We start from the raw sequence: 19,126 nt of genomic DNA on the forward strand, positions 1-19,126 counted from the left end.
CATTTATGATTGAAGGGAGATACCACAGTATGTACTAGAAGTAGGGGAGATATTGTGTTACATTCCCACATACTAGTACTGTACTCCAAAAATCCAAAACCCATTAGCTCAATGGTTCAATATTGTTGGCTTATCAATCGGGAATCCAAGAAAAAACTGAAGCACTTACTTTTTAACAAAACTATTAACTTTTAAGAAGAGTCTAATAATACATTTTACCTATATGACAATATTTTATATCTTAACATAAGTTTAAATCCAAAATTGTTAAACATGATATATTTTTATGAGACAATTTTTGAATTTGTCTCATTCAAAAATGTGAATACCCCTCTGTGTGTGTGTGTGTGTGTGTGTGTGTGTGTGTGTGTGTGTGTGTGTGTGTGTGTGTGTGTGTGTGTGTATTGAATAAAGAAAATTAAAACTAAATTGCATTGAACTACCTTGAGATTGATTTAATCTGACCTGGAGAATTCATACGAGTCAGGTTCATGGCCACAGGTGAAGCCTCGAGACTGCAACTCTCTCTCCAAGTCCTGCCCTATTATACCAGCTTCTACACAGGCCGTCAGGTTGTCCCGGTTTAACCAGAGCAACCGGTTCTGCACAAAGCGAATCAATGAGTTAAAATGCATAAAATAACTTGTTATTTGATTTCTTACACAGAAATCACTTTCCTGGATTTACTTATAGTGCTTTTAATTAAGGCTTAAGAAATAAGTATTCTCAATTTTATTGAAATAATATTACTCTAATAAAAACAAAACAGAAATAAATGTGTTTATTAAGAATATTACACAATTTTAACATTCCATAAAGAAATAGATTTATCACTGAATTGTTTAACATTTTTATCCTTGTGATAGTGCAACTATTCAACACTTTCTTGTTCTAGGGAATGCAAACTGTTTACTACCACCTCTTGTAAACCAAAAAGCAAAATAATTTTGCAATATCTCTCTAGGTATTCAGTGTATCAAAAGCTAACCAGTGATTTTCATTTTTCATAACGATCGCTCAACAAATAACTCTGCAAGTAGAGATATATTGTTCATGAATCAAAATGTAGACATACGAGTATGGAAAAATCAGATTATAAGTCAGATTGGAATAGCTTACTAAAAAAGGATTCGTGATAAAAGCAATTTTTTGTAGACAGAATTTATATTTTTATTGTTGGTTTTGGAGTAAGTTCTATATCATGGCATCGCAAACCAATCAATAAAGATATGTTGTTTAGACACCAGGGTACTGTAACTAGCAAGAAAGCCATTTTTCATTTTCTATTTATTGTGCCTATTCAAACATGGATTGCCACAAACAGCTTATCGATTTCTACTCAGTGAAATCTCTTTGTCATTTATGCCAAAAACATTTTTGTAATTTATTTATAAAAACTGTTTTCTCAGCAACTGAACATTGCTCACATACTAGAGTTTGAAGTTGAACTTGGCTTCTGTATGTGTAGGGCACACCATATCTGAAGTTAATTAAGCATACATAGCTGGAGATGGGAGATTTTATTGACAAAACACATAAATTTATCCACTTACCATCTGCGAAGTGTCCAATGCCATCACAACTCGCTGTTCTCCTGAAGGACAAGTTACACTGCCAGAGACGCTGGTGCCACCACCATATGGAATCACAACAATGTTATACTCATCTGCCAACCTCACAGCTCTCTCCACTGCGCTGTGGCTACCTATTGAAATATCAACTGTGTAGTAAACTTATATTATTTTCACAATACTTTTTTTATTCAAAAGATGTATTGGTAAATACAACATACAGTATCTTGATAAATACAGGAACATTCAGCTGTTGTAATGCATTTCAAATTAAATTCTGTTTATTATCAGGACATAAAATATAAAATATGCATAACAATGGTTTGTGAACACTCTTATTGATTGCTTTTCCAATAACTGTAATCAGACAAAATTTAAAAAAATTTCTATTAATATTTTTAAGGACACAAATTTATATATGATGACAAGTCACTTTTATATAGCATTTATTAATTGTTATGATATAATCATCCTTGATTTACAACTGCTGATATTAATAATAATTAAAGAACTTGCTTGATTAATATGCAATCTTTCTTGGATGTATATCAATCAATGTCTTAGATCATAAATCTATATTCCATGTTTCTATTCAAAAATATTTCCTGTTACGGTTCAAAACCCCTAACAACTTTAATTATTGTGTAAATGAGAATAGTGATGTAGCTAGTTGAAAACAGACACTTGCAGTGTAAATTAATAGCAAGGACTTTTTAAGAACTTCATATTTAAAGTGTTAAAAAAATAAGATAAAGATCAATGGAAAATCACAAAATGTTAATTACATGTCTTCATTCTGTAATAAATAAGATATTTAAAACACTGAATATCCTGTAGGAAAAAAAAAACAATCATTAGAAGAAGCCTGTATTTCTGGTGAGTACCATATTACCAATCAAAAATACAAGTAGTTGTTTTCTATCTCATTTAAAGAATCAACACTTTTCTTGTTAGAAGCAAGAAGCAAAATTGATTTTATCATCATACAGAGTTAACCATACCAGCTGGCTCACTGATAGTAGCAGTATAATAACTGAAGATAGAAACTCGTTTCAACTGTACCCCTTCCTCCTATTTTGAGGACAAAGAATTCAATAAAAGTATTTTGAACTCCTCAAAAAATTTGTAAGAGGTATTTTTTTGGTGTGGGTGTTGTTTTCAGGAAATTTTTAAACATAAAGGTAATGATAGTGTTGTTTAGGAAGTGTCAATTGCTTGGATAAGATTGTTTGAAAACAAGTTGGAATAAATTATTTGCAATTTTTATTTTTGCCTACAGAACCAAAACTGCTTGAAATAAATCCAAAAACCAAAAATACAACAAACTTGTTTTTTTTACCATCTTTAATTTGGTGTAATGCAAACCATGGTTGTAATCTGTATGTTTTAGTTATAAACATTTATTAATTTAGAAAATGTTAATAATTTTTAAATGTCGAAAGTTATGGTAACTGAACTTTCTTAGTTTATCTTTTGGAAGGGTTCGTCCTCAACTATTTTGGGTAAAATTTAGAGTTTCATAAGTTGTTCAATAAAGTAACAATAAAAAACCTGTTCAAGCTGAGTTTTTTTTATTTTTTCACACCCTTTACTTAATCAAGTACCAAACCCCACCTTTACATTTAAAACTTTTCCAAAAACACCTCTCCCCATTCCCAAAAACACACCTTACAGATTTTTTGGGGGAGTCCAAAATAATTTTATCAAATTCTTTGGCCACAAAATAAAGGGGATACAGTTGAAAGGGTGTTTCTATCTTCACTTGTTATACCACTACAATCTGTGGCCCATGTGGTCTAGTTCACCCTTTATCTTAAAATACAAGCTTTTAAAAGAGAGTTATTAAGCTATTCTATACACCAAATAATAGTGTGACTTATAATAGGTACAATTTTAAAGGTAAAACAAAATATGTTACAAATATTTTCTTCAAATTGTATTATCTAGCGTTTTATTCAACTAGATCACAACTAGTGAAGCTGAATCTTGAATCCATTGAATCCTCAAATAAGTGAAATATGCCACATCTACTTGCAGACAACAGCTTATAACACTGCTCACATTACCTATCGCTAACACATGATATTGTTGCACTCTGGATTTCTAAAATAGTTTTGTCATACTTTGAGTGTGAAATGAAAACTATAAATAAATAACCTAATTAACAAATTATCATAGTTTTGTAAATAATATTTAGTTTAACACGTTCGCTGCGGGCCACTGTCCGGACAGTCCCGTGACCCTCGCCAAAACTGCAAGGCACTGTTCGGACAGTGCCGATACGCACAATGCATTGCTTATTCGTTTCGCTTGTCACGTGATGCGATCTTCCGGGAATTGTCGGAAGCTTTTCAAGCTTGTTCTAGATGAAGTATACTTACTTTCTGATAGGTCAGTTCGTCCTGGAAATGCGGGCCTACTGTCCCGACAGTGCCAGCGAAACAGCTGAAATTTCACATGTTTATTGCTATTATGAACCAGTAGGAAAACAATAAAACACGTGTTCCTAATTTCTTTTCCCTTGTGTTATTGTTTTCGTGAGTAGACGTATTAGCAGCTAGGCTTGTTTACAAATTGGATAGGTTATTACTATTAAATTAAAAGTAAGGTAATCTTTTAGCGGTATTGCGATTTTATCTATATGTGTGGTGTCAATATTTTTCTTGTACACAGTATACACATATTTTGCTTTTTTTTATACAGTATGACGTATTGTCTCCTTAGTAAATTCATTCAAACAATACTTTTATTTGTTTTACTGTGCGGACAGCACGCGGCGGCAATCTGCACCGCGGGCTCTGTGGGTGTTTTACGCTATGTGCGGGACTACTGTCCGGACAGTAGCGTTGTCTAGCAAAGAAACCTGATGCATATCAAAGTCGATTGAAGTATTCTTGCTACTTTTGGACATCACACAACACATTTGGTAAGTTATAGTTAAATTTTATATAGCCCATTATATGTTAACATAAATGATGCCATGCCAAAAATGCGGGCCACTGTTAGGACAGTCCCAATGATTACGAACGCATAAGAACGTAATATAATCGAATATCATTATTTTATAGCGCATCAAACCAAAATAACGCCAATTCAACAAAAATCGCAAGTTCAAATTTTGCCGCATATCGGGTACATCATTGGCCGCTCTTGCCGCAGCGAACGTGTTAAAGTTCCTACATTCTGTCTATATGTACCGCCACGTGTCCACTGCATTTATGTGCGGGCATCCACAGCTTGGCAGTAAACAGATGTTTGCCAATTTTTCTTAAGCATATAAGTTATGTAATTGTATAAATAGGTCCCATACAAGAATACATATTTTTTATTTTAAAATTTGTTATTATGGCTAAGGGTAGTTATACAATTTTTAGCTAGCTGCTCCTACTGGCCAAATTTGGTTTAACAGTAACAAAATGAAACCATTTAATGTATTATATTCATAGTTATAAATAACACAGGAATTGGCATTGAATTCATAACTAAAACCACAACTTGATATTGGAATCTCTTTTTTTGGACACCCTTATTTAATATTGAACTGTTTTGGCTGTCTTAAGGTATGGAATAGACTATGATGATTTACCAGGCCAGATGACTAAGTCTGGTATTCTTTCCAGGGTGCCAGAACATCGTAGGTTAAAAATGTCATGGAGAGTCTGTCCATGGGAACGAACCAGTCGGTCCATGCCATCTACTGAGAATGAAATGCCCTCCTCTGTCATTCTGTCTAGGAAATCTGTGAACATTCATAATCATATTTTCATTTGATGATACGTTTGACACAATACAATATACATGTTATTTTCTGTTATTAATTACAGAAATAATCTTAACTTCAACTTCAAACAATTATATCTTATTGGTAGAACATTTTTGAAATGTATTTAAAGTCGCACTTAAAAATGTACTACAATTAACAATTTGTGTATAAAATGAATATTTAAAAACTGAATTAGTTTAGTTTAGATTTATGAAATAGTTATACAATATTAATAAACTTCATTTACCAATGGGCCAAGTTAATTTTAGTAGATTTTTAAATGCGACTTTAAATCAATTTCAAAAATGTTCTACCAATAAGATATAATTGTTTGAAGTTGAAGATATATATATATGTATATATATCTTCAACTTCAAACAATTATATCTTATTGGTAGAACATTTCAGAACACACACACACACACGATATATATATATATATATATATATATATATATATATATATCGTTTATTTTTATTATTTTATTTATTTTATAGTTTTTTTAATACTTGCACATTACTGCTTTTATTTTTTATTTCATCCCGTATCATTATTAACTAGAACTAGAATTACTGATAATAATAAATTTGTTTTCCTTAACATACAATAAAGTCATATACACAAGGTATTTTAACTCTCACTACAAAATTTAGCATATTGTTCCATGTATCAGAGGAACCAAAATCTATATGCAAGCAATGGTCAATCTCTTTTCGTTTTACCGTCTGTCAAAAATAAGTTCGGTTTCTAATCCAATTTATCTACACATGTTTTAAGTTTGACTGACTGCACTGGGAAAAGAAAATCTAATTAGACCCCTCTTTGAAATTCATATTAAGTCCAGAATAGAATTCGCTAGTGTTGCTGCTCTACGTTCAGTAAATGATAGTTTCTAGGTCGGTTGAAGGATGGGACTATGAAAATGTTTCAGTGAGACGTCTGTTTTATATTTTCTGTGGTACTGGCTGTCTTAGATCAGAATGAGATGGCCTACTACAGGCTGACTATCATTCCAATATTCCAATTTACACCATGAAACATTGCTGATACAAAATCTTGAAATATTTTGACTTTGCTGTAGGAGCCATCTTCACTAAACCAAAAATGTCAAACAACTAAATCTGGAAAGATGAAAAATTGGTCATACCTTGTCCAACTTTTGAAGGAGGAAACTCTTTAGGAACATCTTTTGGAGCTTTGCGTTCGTAAAGGTTCACGTTGAGCTTTTTCACCACCCATTCAGTGAAGTACGGCAACTCTTGCTGGCCAATTGGATATCTGTAACATATATTTAGTTCTACTCGTAACACCATAACATTTCTGTTTATTTTCTAGAGGACAAGCAAATCTAAGAAACTCAAAAATCAACTTTAAAATCACATGTGCTAAGAGTAAAAAAATAATCGGACTTCTGGACTACAGATGTGTTACTTGACAAAAAAGAATGAAAAACAAATTGTAATTTTAAAAAATAACAATACAAAATCTTACCTACAAAAATCTAAAACATAAACGCAACACATTAAAGAAGAAGGTAGCTATAAATAGCAAGATATGAGACTTTCTATTAATTAAAAATAATGGGTAGCATTTGTGACATACTGCTGTAATTCAGTACATAGTACAGATATTTGTAAAGATTGATGTAACAGGTTTGATCCCTTTTTGATTGGACAAAAATGGGACTAATTCTTGCAATTTTTAATTTTAACTCTAAATCCAACTCAGATCAAAACTGACCAACATCACATATTCTTACATTCAAACTGTTTTGTACCGTAAGTACTAAAAAACCTCCTCTAATGTGTTCAGTTCTACAATATGCACTTTTACAAAATAACCACCAGGCAAAGAGACAATTTCTATTTCTTTAAGCCAACGCTCAGATAAACAAATTATGTCCATATTATTAGATGTTAATAAAGTTTCTAGGATTAATGTTTTGTTGAGTAAGCAACGCATATTAAAAAATAAAAATTTAGAGTTTAGTTCTCATATCCATATGCTAATGGTAACTTTTGATTTGTTTTGTTTTGTAGGCTTACTACTTTTGTATTACTAAAAATACCCTGCTTGGTATATACCAAATAAATACCAAACTATTTATTTGGTATATACTATTATTTGCACTGTACTCCACCACCTCAATAACAGACTCATTAACACTAGACTGACTTTCAGGACTGCACAAGACACTTTGACACTGGGACTTGGGGTGTATTGGTTCACAGACGATAGGACTGACAGAGTATAGAGGTGTTGGCGTCTGTCATCAGCTCCTCCTCCTGTGTGGCAGCGACCGGTAATTGTGATACAAGCAGCCTCCTCAGAGTCTCCACTAACTCACAAGCCCCCTCCAAAGAGTTCTTGCCTCTTGGTAACATGAAACTGTTTTCACGTTAGCCCCTGTTTTTTTGTGGAAATTTATGATGTTACAACATGTTGTGGCTCAATAAGGTCTCTGACATGACCCATCACAGAGCAGATCAGAGTTAGTAAACCTTGGGATTTGAAATCATGCTGTAGCTGGTCAAATGCTGCATTTCAGTCAGAAAGTGTGGGCTTGTAAAAGTATCTTGTTTTTGTGACTAGGCTGTAAATAGTAGATCCGTCTTTAATCCTTTGCCTATCCAAATTTCCGTATAAAAGGTAGGATTTTTGAGGTCATCCAAACTTTACTCTGAAAGTCACAGCCGCTCTGCCGACATATAAAAATCTGATGACAAGGCATGTGCTAGTGCAATTAATTGATGAAGCATTCTTGACTTATTCAAAAACTTCCCTCATGTTGGCTTCCACAACAGTTATCCTGCCCTCTTTGGGTAATAAAGGCTAATAAAAGTTGGGAGAAGGTGTGTTTCGAGGTAGATGGAGTTTTATTTAGATTATTATTTTTGTTGATAATTTTTACTATCATTTCAGCTACTCTTGATTGACCTCTCTCGTTCATATGTAACCCGTGGCTTTTTAAAAAGATGGTGAGGTAGATGATGGAGTGGTAATACGAGACAATTTCTGTTAGCACCAATACTTTCAATTCCCTTATTAATTATCGAAATTTTCAAATCCAAATTAGTCTTGTCATACCTCATTGGCAAATGTGGCTAAGATAAGGTTCAAATCATTGGACTCATTGCACAATTCCTGTACCTCATGCAGAAAACGTTCTGTACCCATAGTTTCCACATTGTTTGTTCTAGCTATGTTAAGAACACCGTCTTCCTTAGTAAAGTTCTTGCTTAAGTCCATAATGTCTTCCACCACACCAATAAATTTTTATCTGGACCGAACACATGAGAAAACGTTCACTGAAGATCTTTGGTGAACTATTGAACATACATTTTTTCCATGACTATCAGCCAAGATTAGAAATTGATTCTTGATTAAAGCAGCTGATGTTGATATATATTTGGATGTATGAGTTTCTGTATCTTTTGGTTTAACATTTGTAGAGAGTGCGATGTCTGGGTAGATCTATTATTTAAATTACTGTTTCTTTTTGTTTTAAAACATTTTCAACATCATCTTCTATTTCTAGAATTTTAAAACAGTATAATTTTTTTGGGAGGCCACATTTGTTTAATTTCTTTATTAAAGAATTTAATTTAACCTCTTTGAAATTAGAGTCCTGTAGGGGAGAAAAACAATGGAAACAATTTTTATTTATAGTGGTTTCTTTGAGTTCATTATTATAATTTTTAAGTTTCAAAGTAATTCTTTTTAATTTAGTTTTTTTCTGTATTCTTCCAGTTTAGTCAAAAGCTCTTAATTTATGTTGTACTCTGTATATTTTTATTTTTCTCTTTTGTCTATGTACCAATTGAAATGCACACTTTTGGAGTGTAAGTAATTCAGTTCATCTGAAATATTATTTTTTAGTTTCATGTGTAGCTCAGCCAATTCCCTCTTTCTTGCAAAATTCTCTCCAACAGCTTTATTTGATCGTTGAGACTGGCTTTCTCCTTCTCAAATTTTCGACTCATCTCTTCAGCTTCTTCCTCTGTCATGCGTAGGGATGATTCAATTCTTTTCTTCTTCGTACTGTATTTGGCTATTTATTCATCATAATTCAATCATGCTTTCTTCTGCAGGATCACATGAGAAAGTCTCTTCTTTGTCTTCCCTAGTTGAATTTATATTCTGCATTTGTTTCAGCAAAAGATGAATAGGCTTCCTCAAGGGTGATTTTTAAAGCAAGTGTAATTTTCTTTTTTTTAGTAATGTTTCTGTTTCGTATTTATTGCAGGGAAAGACATCTCCCTTTTTACACACTGCAGTATCACTTGTATCAAAAAATACAACACAATATTTATTGTTTTCAACTTTGGCAATGTAAGCTGGCCAGGGCTGATACCCTCTTACTTTTGCAAATACAATATAATTAATTTTTAAAAAATTTTCACTTTGATTTTTATTACATTAATACTATTACTAGTGCAGTAAAATATTGACCTCTACAATTTTTTATATTTCTTTATTATTATTTACATAAATTAACGTCTCCTCAATAAATAAACAATAAAAGAAGAAAGAGCAAAAAAAAGATTAAACCACAATTTTACTTCAACAATAGTGTTTAGTAGTTGATTTAGTATGTAAAAAAACAAGACAAATATATATATATATATATATATATATATATATATATAGATCCAAGCTAGATTTGAACCTAGTTCCCTGTAATCAGTCATAATTTAGGAAGTAGGAACTCTACTAGTTTAAAACCTGTGTTCCAGCTAGTACTAATGATGCTGATAGGAAGATTTACTGTCCAGACATGTTCAATTCATTAAATGTAAAAATATATTCACTGATAGATTACAATCATAAAAATGTAGTCTTTTACCAGTGATAATCACTATTTTAAAATAATTTAAATTTCACTATTTAGAATCAAATAACTTAAAAAGAAACTTCAGCGTTTAAGGTTAAAATTGTTACCAAAAACTTTGCACTAAGAATACAGTTAAATTAAAATTGTAAAAATGAAACTTGTCTATTCCAAACTTGCTTGACGATAAAATAATGTGTTACGATCATATGAATATTACACCCTCTAGTAATAAAAACCATCAATTTAATTCAAGGCTAAAGCAGACTACATAAACATCCTGTTATTGAGGTGGGTCTTGGATTTCTATCATTAAATCCAAATGATATAATTGAACTGTTATATTTATATCACATAATTGTAGTTTTGTTGATATATTTATGTTTATAACATGTTTGCAAACAGATTAGAGTAGTGTTGTGGGGAATGAGTGATAAAGATGAAAATTTAGTACTGCTGATCACCAAGGAGAAACTCAAACTCACCTAGATCCAGTAAATTCGATGATGTCTCTGTTGTTGACGAGGAACCTGGAGTCCTTGTATCCCCATCCATTCCACTTCAGCAGGTCAGTTCTGACAAAAACAAAAAATAGTAGTTAGTTAGGATTACAAATTTCTAAAGGTTTTTTTTGTTGGATTGAGTTATACAATCTTTCATCATGTATAGAAGCTATTTGGTTTACACTACAACAATAACTGGTAAAGTAAGCCTGATGTGGTCTCTACTAAAGATTGAATAACATCCATATGACTTGTGATTTTTGAAACAGGTATATGTGTTTGCTTGTCACAAAAAAGGACAAATATCAAAATAATAATTTGTTGAGGCTGGCTCTATACTGAAAGTATACAGTACACAGCACATTGTGCACGATCAATATCTGATCATCTCAAATTGCAAATTTCACAGTAAATGTGTCTAGTGCCTAAAGCTGCTTAGGGGAAACACTGGTAAGATTCGTTGAAGTAACTGTATGAATATTTCAAGACAGAATAGTAAGATGCAACAAGAGCTGCGGGAGGTTTGCAGGGTGAACAAATCTAATATGTGGAAGTTGGGTGAGTCAGTGTTCTAGATACAAGCATTATTCATACAATTCTTGTTGTTTAAAAAATCCACTTTCAATTCAATTTCATAAACTGAAACAGTACAGTAATACTGAATAGGTCAATAATATGATGTGTTGGTACAGATCATGGTATCTCCCACTGACAATTTTTTAATGGTTTCATACCAAAAACTAAAACTTGGGAGGATAATCAACAGTATCTACTTTTGAAGGATTAAAAATGTTCAGGCATTACTTGCAAAGGAGAGATAACCCATTTCAAAATGTTCTAATGATAAACCCCTCTTTTGTGATAGAAGAGATAACACAAGGTCTAGTTTTTCTACCAATAGACGTCAAAAGTCTAGAAGACCCCCATGAATTCCCTTGTGATGTGTTTGATTTTTCAAAACCGCCAAGAAACTTTTTCCATCCAATCTTTATATTACTCCTCCACATCCAAAAATTCAAAAGTATTTTCAGAAAAATGACAGAATAATGGTGACAAAAATGACAATATTTAAATTAGTAATACTTGTAATATTAGATTTCAATGTTTAATGACGTGTGGATTTTAAGAATTTATTGTGTATTTTTATGTTAAAAGTGATTGCAAATTGAATTTATGAAGAAATGTACATGGGTACAGCTAACTCTGACATGAAATATTAAAAAAAAAAATTATTTTAAAAATAGGATTCTACAAACATTTTGTAATTTTATTTCTACAAAATTATCAAAGAGGTTTATTTCATTTCTAAACTAAGAGGTTATAATTTAAAGAATGTAGACACTATTTATCTAGAAATGTCTTCCAAGTTTCATTTTTGTTTTATTTACAACTATTCAAGAATACAAGGAGAAAAGATTTTGTGATAACCCTGCACATTACTGGTTCACCTGAAATTTAAAAATTCTTTAAGGCATGTCAATAATTAATTTTACATCCTATTATAATGAGTACGAGAAAGACATTGAGGTTTCATCATCTAATATGGTTTTCTCTTTAACTATGGTAATGGCAATCAATTGTGTAAGAGGTGACGGAGGCAATGTTTGTCCAATAAAAGAGAAGACTGTGGTGTTGATTTATCCCAAGGATAACCACACCTGTATACTTGCTGAGGCCTCATGCTCACTTCACCAAAGTGGCTGGGTGATTTCCAAATAATTTACTTTTTACAGTATACAGTCAGAAATGTATTTCCTCTTAACAAGGAGTCCAATTATAGCAGTTGGGTATTACTCCTGAAACTATTAAAAACACTCTAACAAAATAAAATATTCTTGATCTAAACACACAACGGTAGAAGTCAATTTAATTTACAGTGAATTGTAGTTCAAAACGTGGATGAGATAATAAAATCTATCACAGTTGCCTATTCCACTTGTATCATATTCAGATTAAACTAAACTAAAAGGTCTGATAAATCAATGTTGATGAGAGCAATAGTTGGGCTTCAGCAATTGTTACAATTGAGAATCAGCATTATGAATTTGTTAAACAAATCAAATAAAGGACTAATTAGACTTTAGTAATAATGAGTGATCATAAAAATTGTGGGACTTTTTGTTTTATTGGTCACTGGGCTAATAATTAATGTCAGTTTTTACAGATCTGTTCTCTTTGGATAGCAACAAGACTATACAGAATGTGTTCACATTCATCCTACAAATTATTCATTCACACAAATATGTTGGAATATTCCATTTCAAAGATATGTTCAAAAAGTTAATGTTATTAAAATAAAAAAAAATAAAAGGACACATGAAAAACAAGTGTCACTCGGAACCATAGTTGTGCAGAACTGAAATTATAATTACGATTTCACCCCTATCAATATCAAATCTAAATCCAACTCAGGTTAGATTCAAACTAGTACTTGATTGATTTGGATTAGGCAAAATTTAAACTATAGGTTTCTGGTTTTACTGAAAAGAGCCAGCTGTAGAGAAACGACTTTGAGGTTTACCTCATTAGAATAATGTTAAACTTTTAACACTTTTACATCCTTAGTTTTCATTAAATAATTATGGGGTATATTGGGGGGAGGGGGAATTATGGGGAATTATCCAAATTCTTGTTAGTGCTTCTTGTAAAGTTGATATTTTTTAAATATTTAAATGATAAATTACAAAAGTATGAGATTTTTTTATTACCAGCCCCTCACATTTCTATTACTATTAGCTGACACGTGTTCGCATCATTAGTACCGATACGCCATGGTGGTGGCAGAATACTTTTTTAATAGAAAAATCTTTTTATAGAAAAGTAATTATAATGCTAAATGAATACAATAAGCTAAAAATCTCAGTTTGGGGTTTCAGGTGCTATATTTCAAAATAGGGTTGGACTTGAACAGGATCAGGCTATTCGTAGAATATCAAACCTTGGGAAAATTCCACGATACTAAACCTTTTATACCTACACAACAATATCAGTATTATTGGGTTAACAATTGTAATTTTTGAAGGTAACACTAAAGTAAAGAATAATTCGAAACAGGTTACAAGTCAAATTGCATATGCTACACACACAAAATTAAAAGATCCATTAAAATATAGTATTTTATTAACGAATTTTTTTAATTTTCTTGCTCTGCTGGCAAACTACACTAAGCATGACTACAATGCAATTCAAGACAATAAGTATTTTATTAATTTTAGAAAATCAATTTTTTTTATTCTTTTGAATGTCATAATTAAAAATTAGTTACAGATAATTTTTACTGAACAACTAATTTTATTCATATTAAACTATTTCAATAATTAAATACAATGTTAGCATTGGAAGTAATATAGGTCTATTTACTGCAAAATAAAACTTAAAATACTTTCTATATTTCAGGTTTTAATACTTATCAGGGTATTTAAGTAGGAGTTCAGCATTACATTTGCTTGCTTACCTGTGCTTTACAAATTTAAATTTATTTGCTTTACTTAGCAGTCACATATTTTGTTACAAACTTAAAAGTCTGATTATTTTGTACTATGATTATAATTTTTCATAGAGAGAAAGCAAAATATCAAGGACACTGGCAGTTTATTTTAGAAGCAATTAAAGATTCATTGCAATACTTGTATGACAAGATGGAGTTAAATTCACTTCTCGTGGATTGTATTTAAATTGGTGCATTCTTTTGTCTTTTTCCAACACTCGTGATGCTGGCAGTTTATTTCAGAAGCAATTAAAATTCATTACATGACCTGTATGATGAGATGAGCAGTTAAATTCTCTTCTTGTGGATTGTATTTAAATTGGTACATTCTTTTGTCTTTTGCCAACACTCATGATGCATAGTGAGAAAGCAAACTATCACAGACACTGTCGGTTTATTTTAGAAGCAATTAAAATTCATTACATGACCTGTATGACAAGATGGAGTTAAATTCACTTCTTGTGGATTTAAATTAACACATTCTTTTGCCTTTTGCCAACACTCAAAGTGATAGAAAAATATGTTTATCAAAATTAATATTACATACTTAGTTAAAACAATTTCCTTACATCTTTTTTTGATGTGTGTTGTATATTAAGTAATATGACACGAGAAGAATAGACAGTACGTCTTCAATCGGCTTGAGTGCTACTAGCAATGCCATAATCAAGAAAGAGTTTTGGTGTTTTTAACCCTCCTCTACGGGAAGAACTGTTTGAACTATATGAAATTTTAATAGAATTTGAAATTAACACTTTTACTGTAAAAACATTCGAACAATGTTACATTTTGTGATTACATAAAATTAAATCATAGTTTAATAGTTAATCAGTCTTTTCACAGGCCATAGACTAGCTTGAACTTATTAGCTTTGTTATCTAAAGACAACTGAAACAGTGGTGGTTCAATTGACCAGGAGGCTACTTCATTTCATATTTTTACACATAATAATTGCTTTGACATGTTTATTTATTACACTACGGCTTCAACAGACATGTAGGGCTGTAACCAACTTATAATAAAAAGAGTTGAAAACATGGTTAAAACTTCAAAATTAGTTACTAAGAAGAATCATGAAATGGATTGAGAAAAATCTTTTAAAAATCCAAATGAACCAAATCTATGATGGTATGTTACATAACTGACAAGAAAATATTGCATTAAAGATTGAAAAGCATGAAAAATATTTAAAAATAAGTTTTTATCTTATCTAAATCATGGTTTTATTAATGTATAGATTTGTTATGGCCTCCTCAAAACAGCCACTCATTTCTCTAAACTATTATATTTAATTTAACTAACAATTCTTTTGTTTATTTAATTTAAAACTGTACAATATCACATATGAAAAGGACAAACTAATGTAGCTATTTTAATTACAGATAAATATTATTAAATTAGTTTGTATATTAAAGAAACATTTTTCTTGATACATTAAAAAATTAATATAACAATTAATTAAATACACAAAATAAGCACACTAATTAACACAACAACTGTGATGAACACAACCTATTGTCTCAGCTATCCTCAAGTTGGTACATGTCTTGTATCACAGTAAAGGAGTTACCAACCCATACTATAACATAAGATACAAGAGGGTGGTTTGATAAGTCTGGTAAAAATAGAATAAAATATTGTTTTAAGAGGAAAAAACACACTTTATTTCTCGACATAGTCTTCTTGCAAGGCTATGATCCAACGAGTTTCCAATTTTTTCAAACCATCCAGGCTTTGCCGAACTCTGCAAAATAATCTGTCACAGCAGTGGACACTTCGTCCTCATTCAACAATAATTTCTTCCCATCAAGCCAAATTTTCAAGTTTTTGGATAAGAAGAAGTCACTCGGGGCCAAGTCTGGTGAATAGGGTGGGTGAGGAACCAATTTGAATCCCAAGTCAAGCACTTTTGCAATTGCAATAGCTGCTGTGTGGGCTGGAGCATTGTCCTGGTGAAACAGCAACTTCTTCCTTGCCAATCTTGGACGTTTTTCAATGAGTTCCTGTTTCAAACGATCCAGCAGAGCAGCATAGTAGAGCCCAGTTATGAATCTACCTTTTTCTAAATAATCTATCAGGATTATACCCTGGGAATCCCAAAAGACAATGGCCATCACCTTTCAAGCTGACAAAACAGTCTTCACCTTCTTTGGTACACTCTCCCCATTGTTTGGACTGATGCATGGTCTCGAAACATGTATAATGGTGTGTAATGGTGGAGCCCAGTTTCATCCACAGTTATGAATCTGCGCAAAAGTCCTGTGGATTGCCCCTAAAAAGTGTGAGATTTTGAGTAGAATTTCGTTTCCATGTTTGGTTTAAAGTAAGCAGACGCAGTACCAATCGCGCACAGAGGATCTTCATGGCCAGTTTTTCATAGAGGATGCAATTCACTCGTTCAGTTGAGTTGCCTACAATGTTAGCTATCTCATGAACTTTTAATCCTTGATCTTTCATTACCATATCATGCACCTCAACGATGGTTTCCTGTGTAGTAACTTCAACGGGCTGACCGGAGCATGCTTCATCTTCCGTGCTTCTCCGATCACGTTTAAACTCACTGATCCAAAAGTAAATGGTTTTCAATGTTGGTGCAGAACCCACATGGACTTATTCCAACTCGGATTTGATCTGTACAGCTGTCCAATCCTTCAAATGAAAATATTAAATGATCGCGTGAAATTTGCTTCTCTCCATCGTAAGGAATTAACTACGCAGCTACCACTTCAGCTGGCTGCCAACACGCAACTAATAACAACTGCCATTCGAAACTTGAAATATTAGGCTTATCAACAACAGTGCAGGTTCAAAAAATGTCCTGCTCTTTCATACAAATTTACCAGACTTATCAAACCACCCTCGTATATCACAATTTAACACAATAACTGTGGCGGACACAGCTCCGTATTTTTTTAGATTGGCTACATTAAAAACCGTGAACTGAAAAGTTTTTAAATAATATTTAGTTTTAGCTTATGTGCAATAAAATTAAACATGCGTTTTTTGCACACATTTTTAATTGATATTCTATGGAAACCATATAATAAAAACTCATGATTTTTTAATGATTGTAGCCCATAAATTCTACACATTTTTAGTTACTTAACTTTTTTCAAACATTTTTTATACACAAGAAAAATTGTTTAATTACATTTTTTCAATTTTTACACACATATTGTTTATTATTTCTGTGAAGTATAAATCATGAAAATGCATAAGATTTGTATTACTGCATTCAAAAATATGTAGTAAAAATATTACTCTCCTATCTTTCATAGTTTCGAGAAATATCAACTTGCATATTAGAAACACAGACAAGCAAACTTTCAGATATTTACAAGAAACTACCATAGTGTCAGTGTAATTCTGTATAACTGCTATCTTACAGTCTTAGTTGTTTTACACTCTGATACTTTGAACTATGCCTTATAACATATCAGATATTTTTAAACTATTTGAAATATTTATTTTACAAATAAATAAAAAAACTGTAATCAACGGTTTTCTTCCACCTTTGAAAACATGATTCCTATCACTCAATCTCTTCTTAGGACTCTTCTTTCTCCCCATAATAAAACAAGACACTACACAAGTGTTATTATAAGAATAAGTAACACACTAATATACAAATCAGCAGAAACTTTGTTTTGATTTGCCACAATAAAGTAAAAGTTGTTTTGGTTGACATACAATCTGAAGAATACCATAGTAAACAGAAACACGTAGAGGTAAATCTATTCAGAAAACCAAAAGGCAAAAGACAATTGTTTATTATATAGAAATAGTTTTATCACAGATAAAGAATTATAACAAAATTCATCTTCTGCTTGGCTCAAATTTAGAACACACCTTTGTAAGAACAATTTTAATCAAAGAAAGCTTTTATTTAAACTATTGTGTTTTTCCTGCTCAAAATTGAATTGAAAACAATAATCCGCAATAAAAATTAAATTTTTGCCATTTCTAGATATTTTATGTGCAGAATCCCATTAACACAGTTTTTAAAACTAAGACGTGTTTTGTGGTAAGTTACAAGTAAGTAACAAATTTTGTATATTTTTTATCCATAGGGAATGTAAGATTTGCATATAAACAGTTGCATATATACTGAATATGTAGGATACAGGACTGATATATTCAGAATTTAAGCAAAACTACAATTTTATTTTAAATTGCATTTATTTATAATGTACATACAGAAAATACTTAGAGATAGCCAAAAATTTTTATCAATGTTGTTTTCTTTCCTTAACAATGCATAAACCCTGAATATATAAATCCACTCTGTCATCTTTAGAAATTATTTAGAAATAATTTTAGAAACTGATTTAGTAAAGTAGAAACTATAACATGAACTAAAACTATGCCTAATTTACATGTGTTATTTTTTATGCTGTAACATTCATAAATGTTAAGCTATTTACATTTATTCCAGTTATTTGTTATAAACCAAAAATAATCACTCACATATGCTAAAACAGTATGTATATTGTTTTCCATTGTATTATTAGATGTTTCTATTTGAGTTATCGGCTTGGGAAATATAATATTTCACACTCAGTACAATACAAATTAAAATAACAAAAAAAAAAAACCATTCAGAAACAATATAAAGTTTAGTAAGTATCTCTAAGCAAATCTCTAGACTGGATATATGTCACAGGCTAACAATAATACTTTAACAGTCTGAATCAGACAATTTTATGGTGAAGAAATAAACACAGAGTTATAATTGCATGAGGTGTGTTGTTCCATAAACCATGGCATTAATAGTCAATAGGTTAAGGAAAACCCATTAAAATTCATTACGCAGTTCCCTGAAAATACAAATTTCTTCCTTACACGAATGGTGTAAGAATAAAGAAATATTACAGCTGTTAAGATGTTTCACAGTGAACCTCCTTTCATAAAGTATAAGTAATAAACATTCCATGACCAAACAGCTTTTAACTCCTTGTATAACCATAAAG

The 19,126-nt window shown here is 31.4% G+C and overlaps 1 protein-coding gene across 1 annotated transcript in view; it reads right to left on the reverse strand.

Annotated features, from left to right (window-relative positions):
• The window catches only part of LOC124354016 (alkyldihydroxyacetonephosphate synthase-like), a 44,662-nt gene that overhangs the window by 14,343 nt on the left and 11,193 nt on the right, over positions 1-19,126 (reverse strand). The window contains exons 2-6 of the mRNA XM_046804140.1: positions 10,652-10,741; positions 6,483-6,613; positions 5,158-5,310; positions 1,554-1,705; positions 466-602 (exon numbers count right to left, since the gene is read on the reverse strand). Of these exons, the coding sequence (XP_046660096.1) occupies positions 466-602; positions 1,554-1,705; positions 5,158-5,310; positions 6,483-6,613; positions 10,652-10,741 (663 nt within the window). The remainder of the gene's footprint in view (positions 1-465; positions 603-1,553; positions 1,706-5,157; positions 5,311-6,482; positions 6,614-10,651; positions 10,742-19,126) is intronic.

Source organism: Homalodisca vitripennis, chromosome 2 (genome assembly GCF_021130785.1).
Source record: "Homalodisca vitripennis isolate AUS2020 chromosome 2, UT_GWSS_2.1, whole genome shotgun sequence".
Lineage (NCBI taxonomy): Eukaryota > Metazoa > Arthropoda > Insecta > Hemiptera > Cicadellidae > Homalodisca > Homalodisca vitripennis.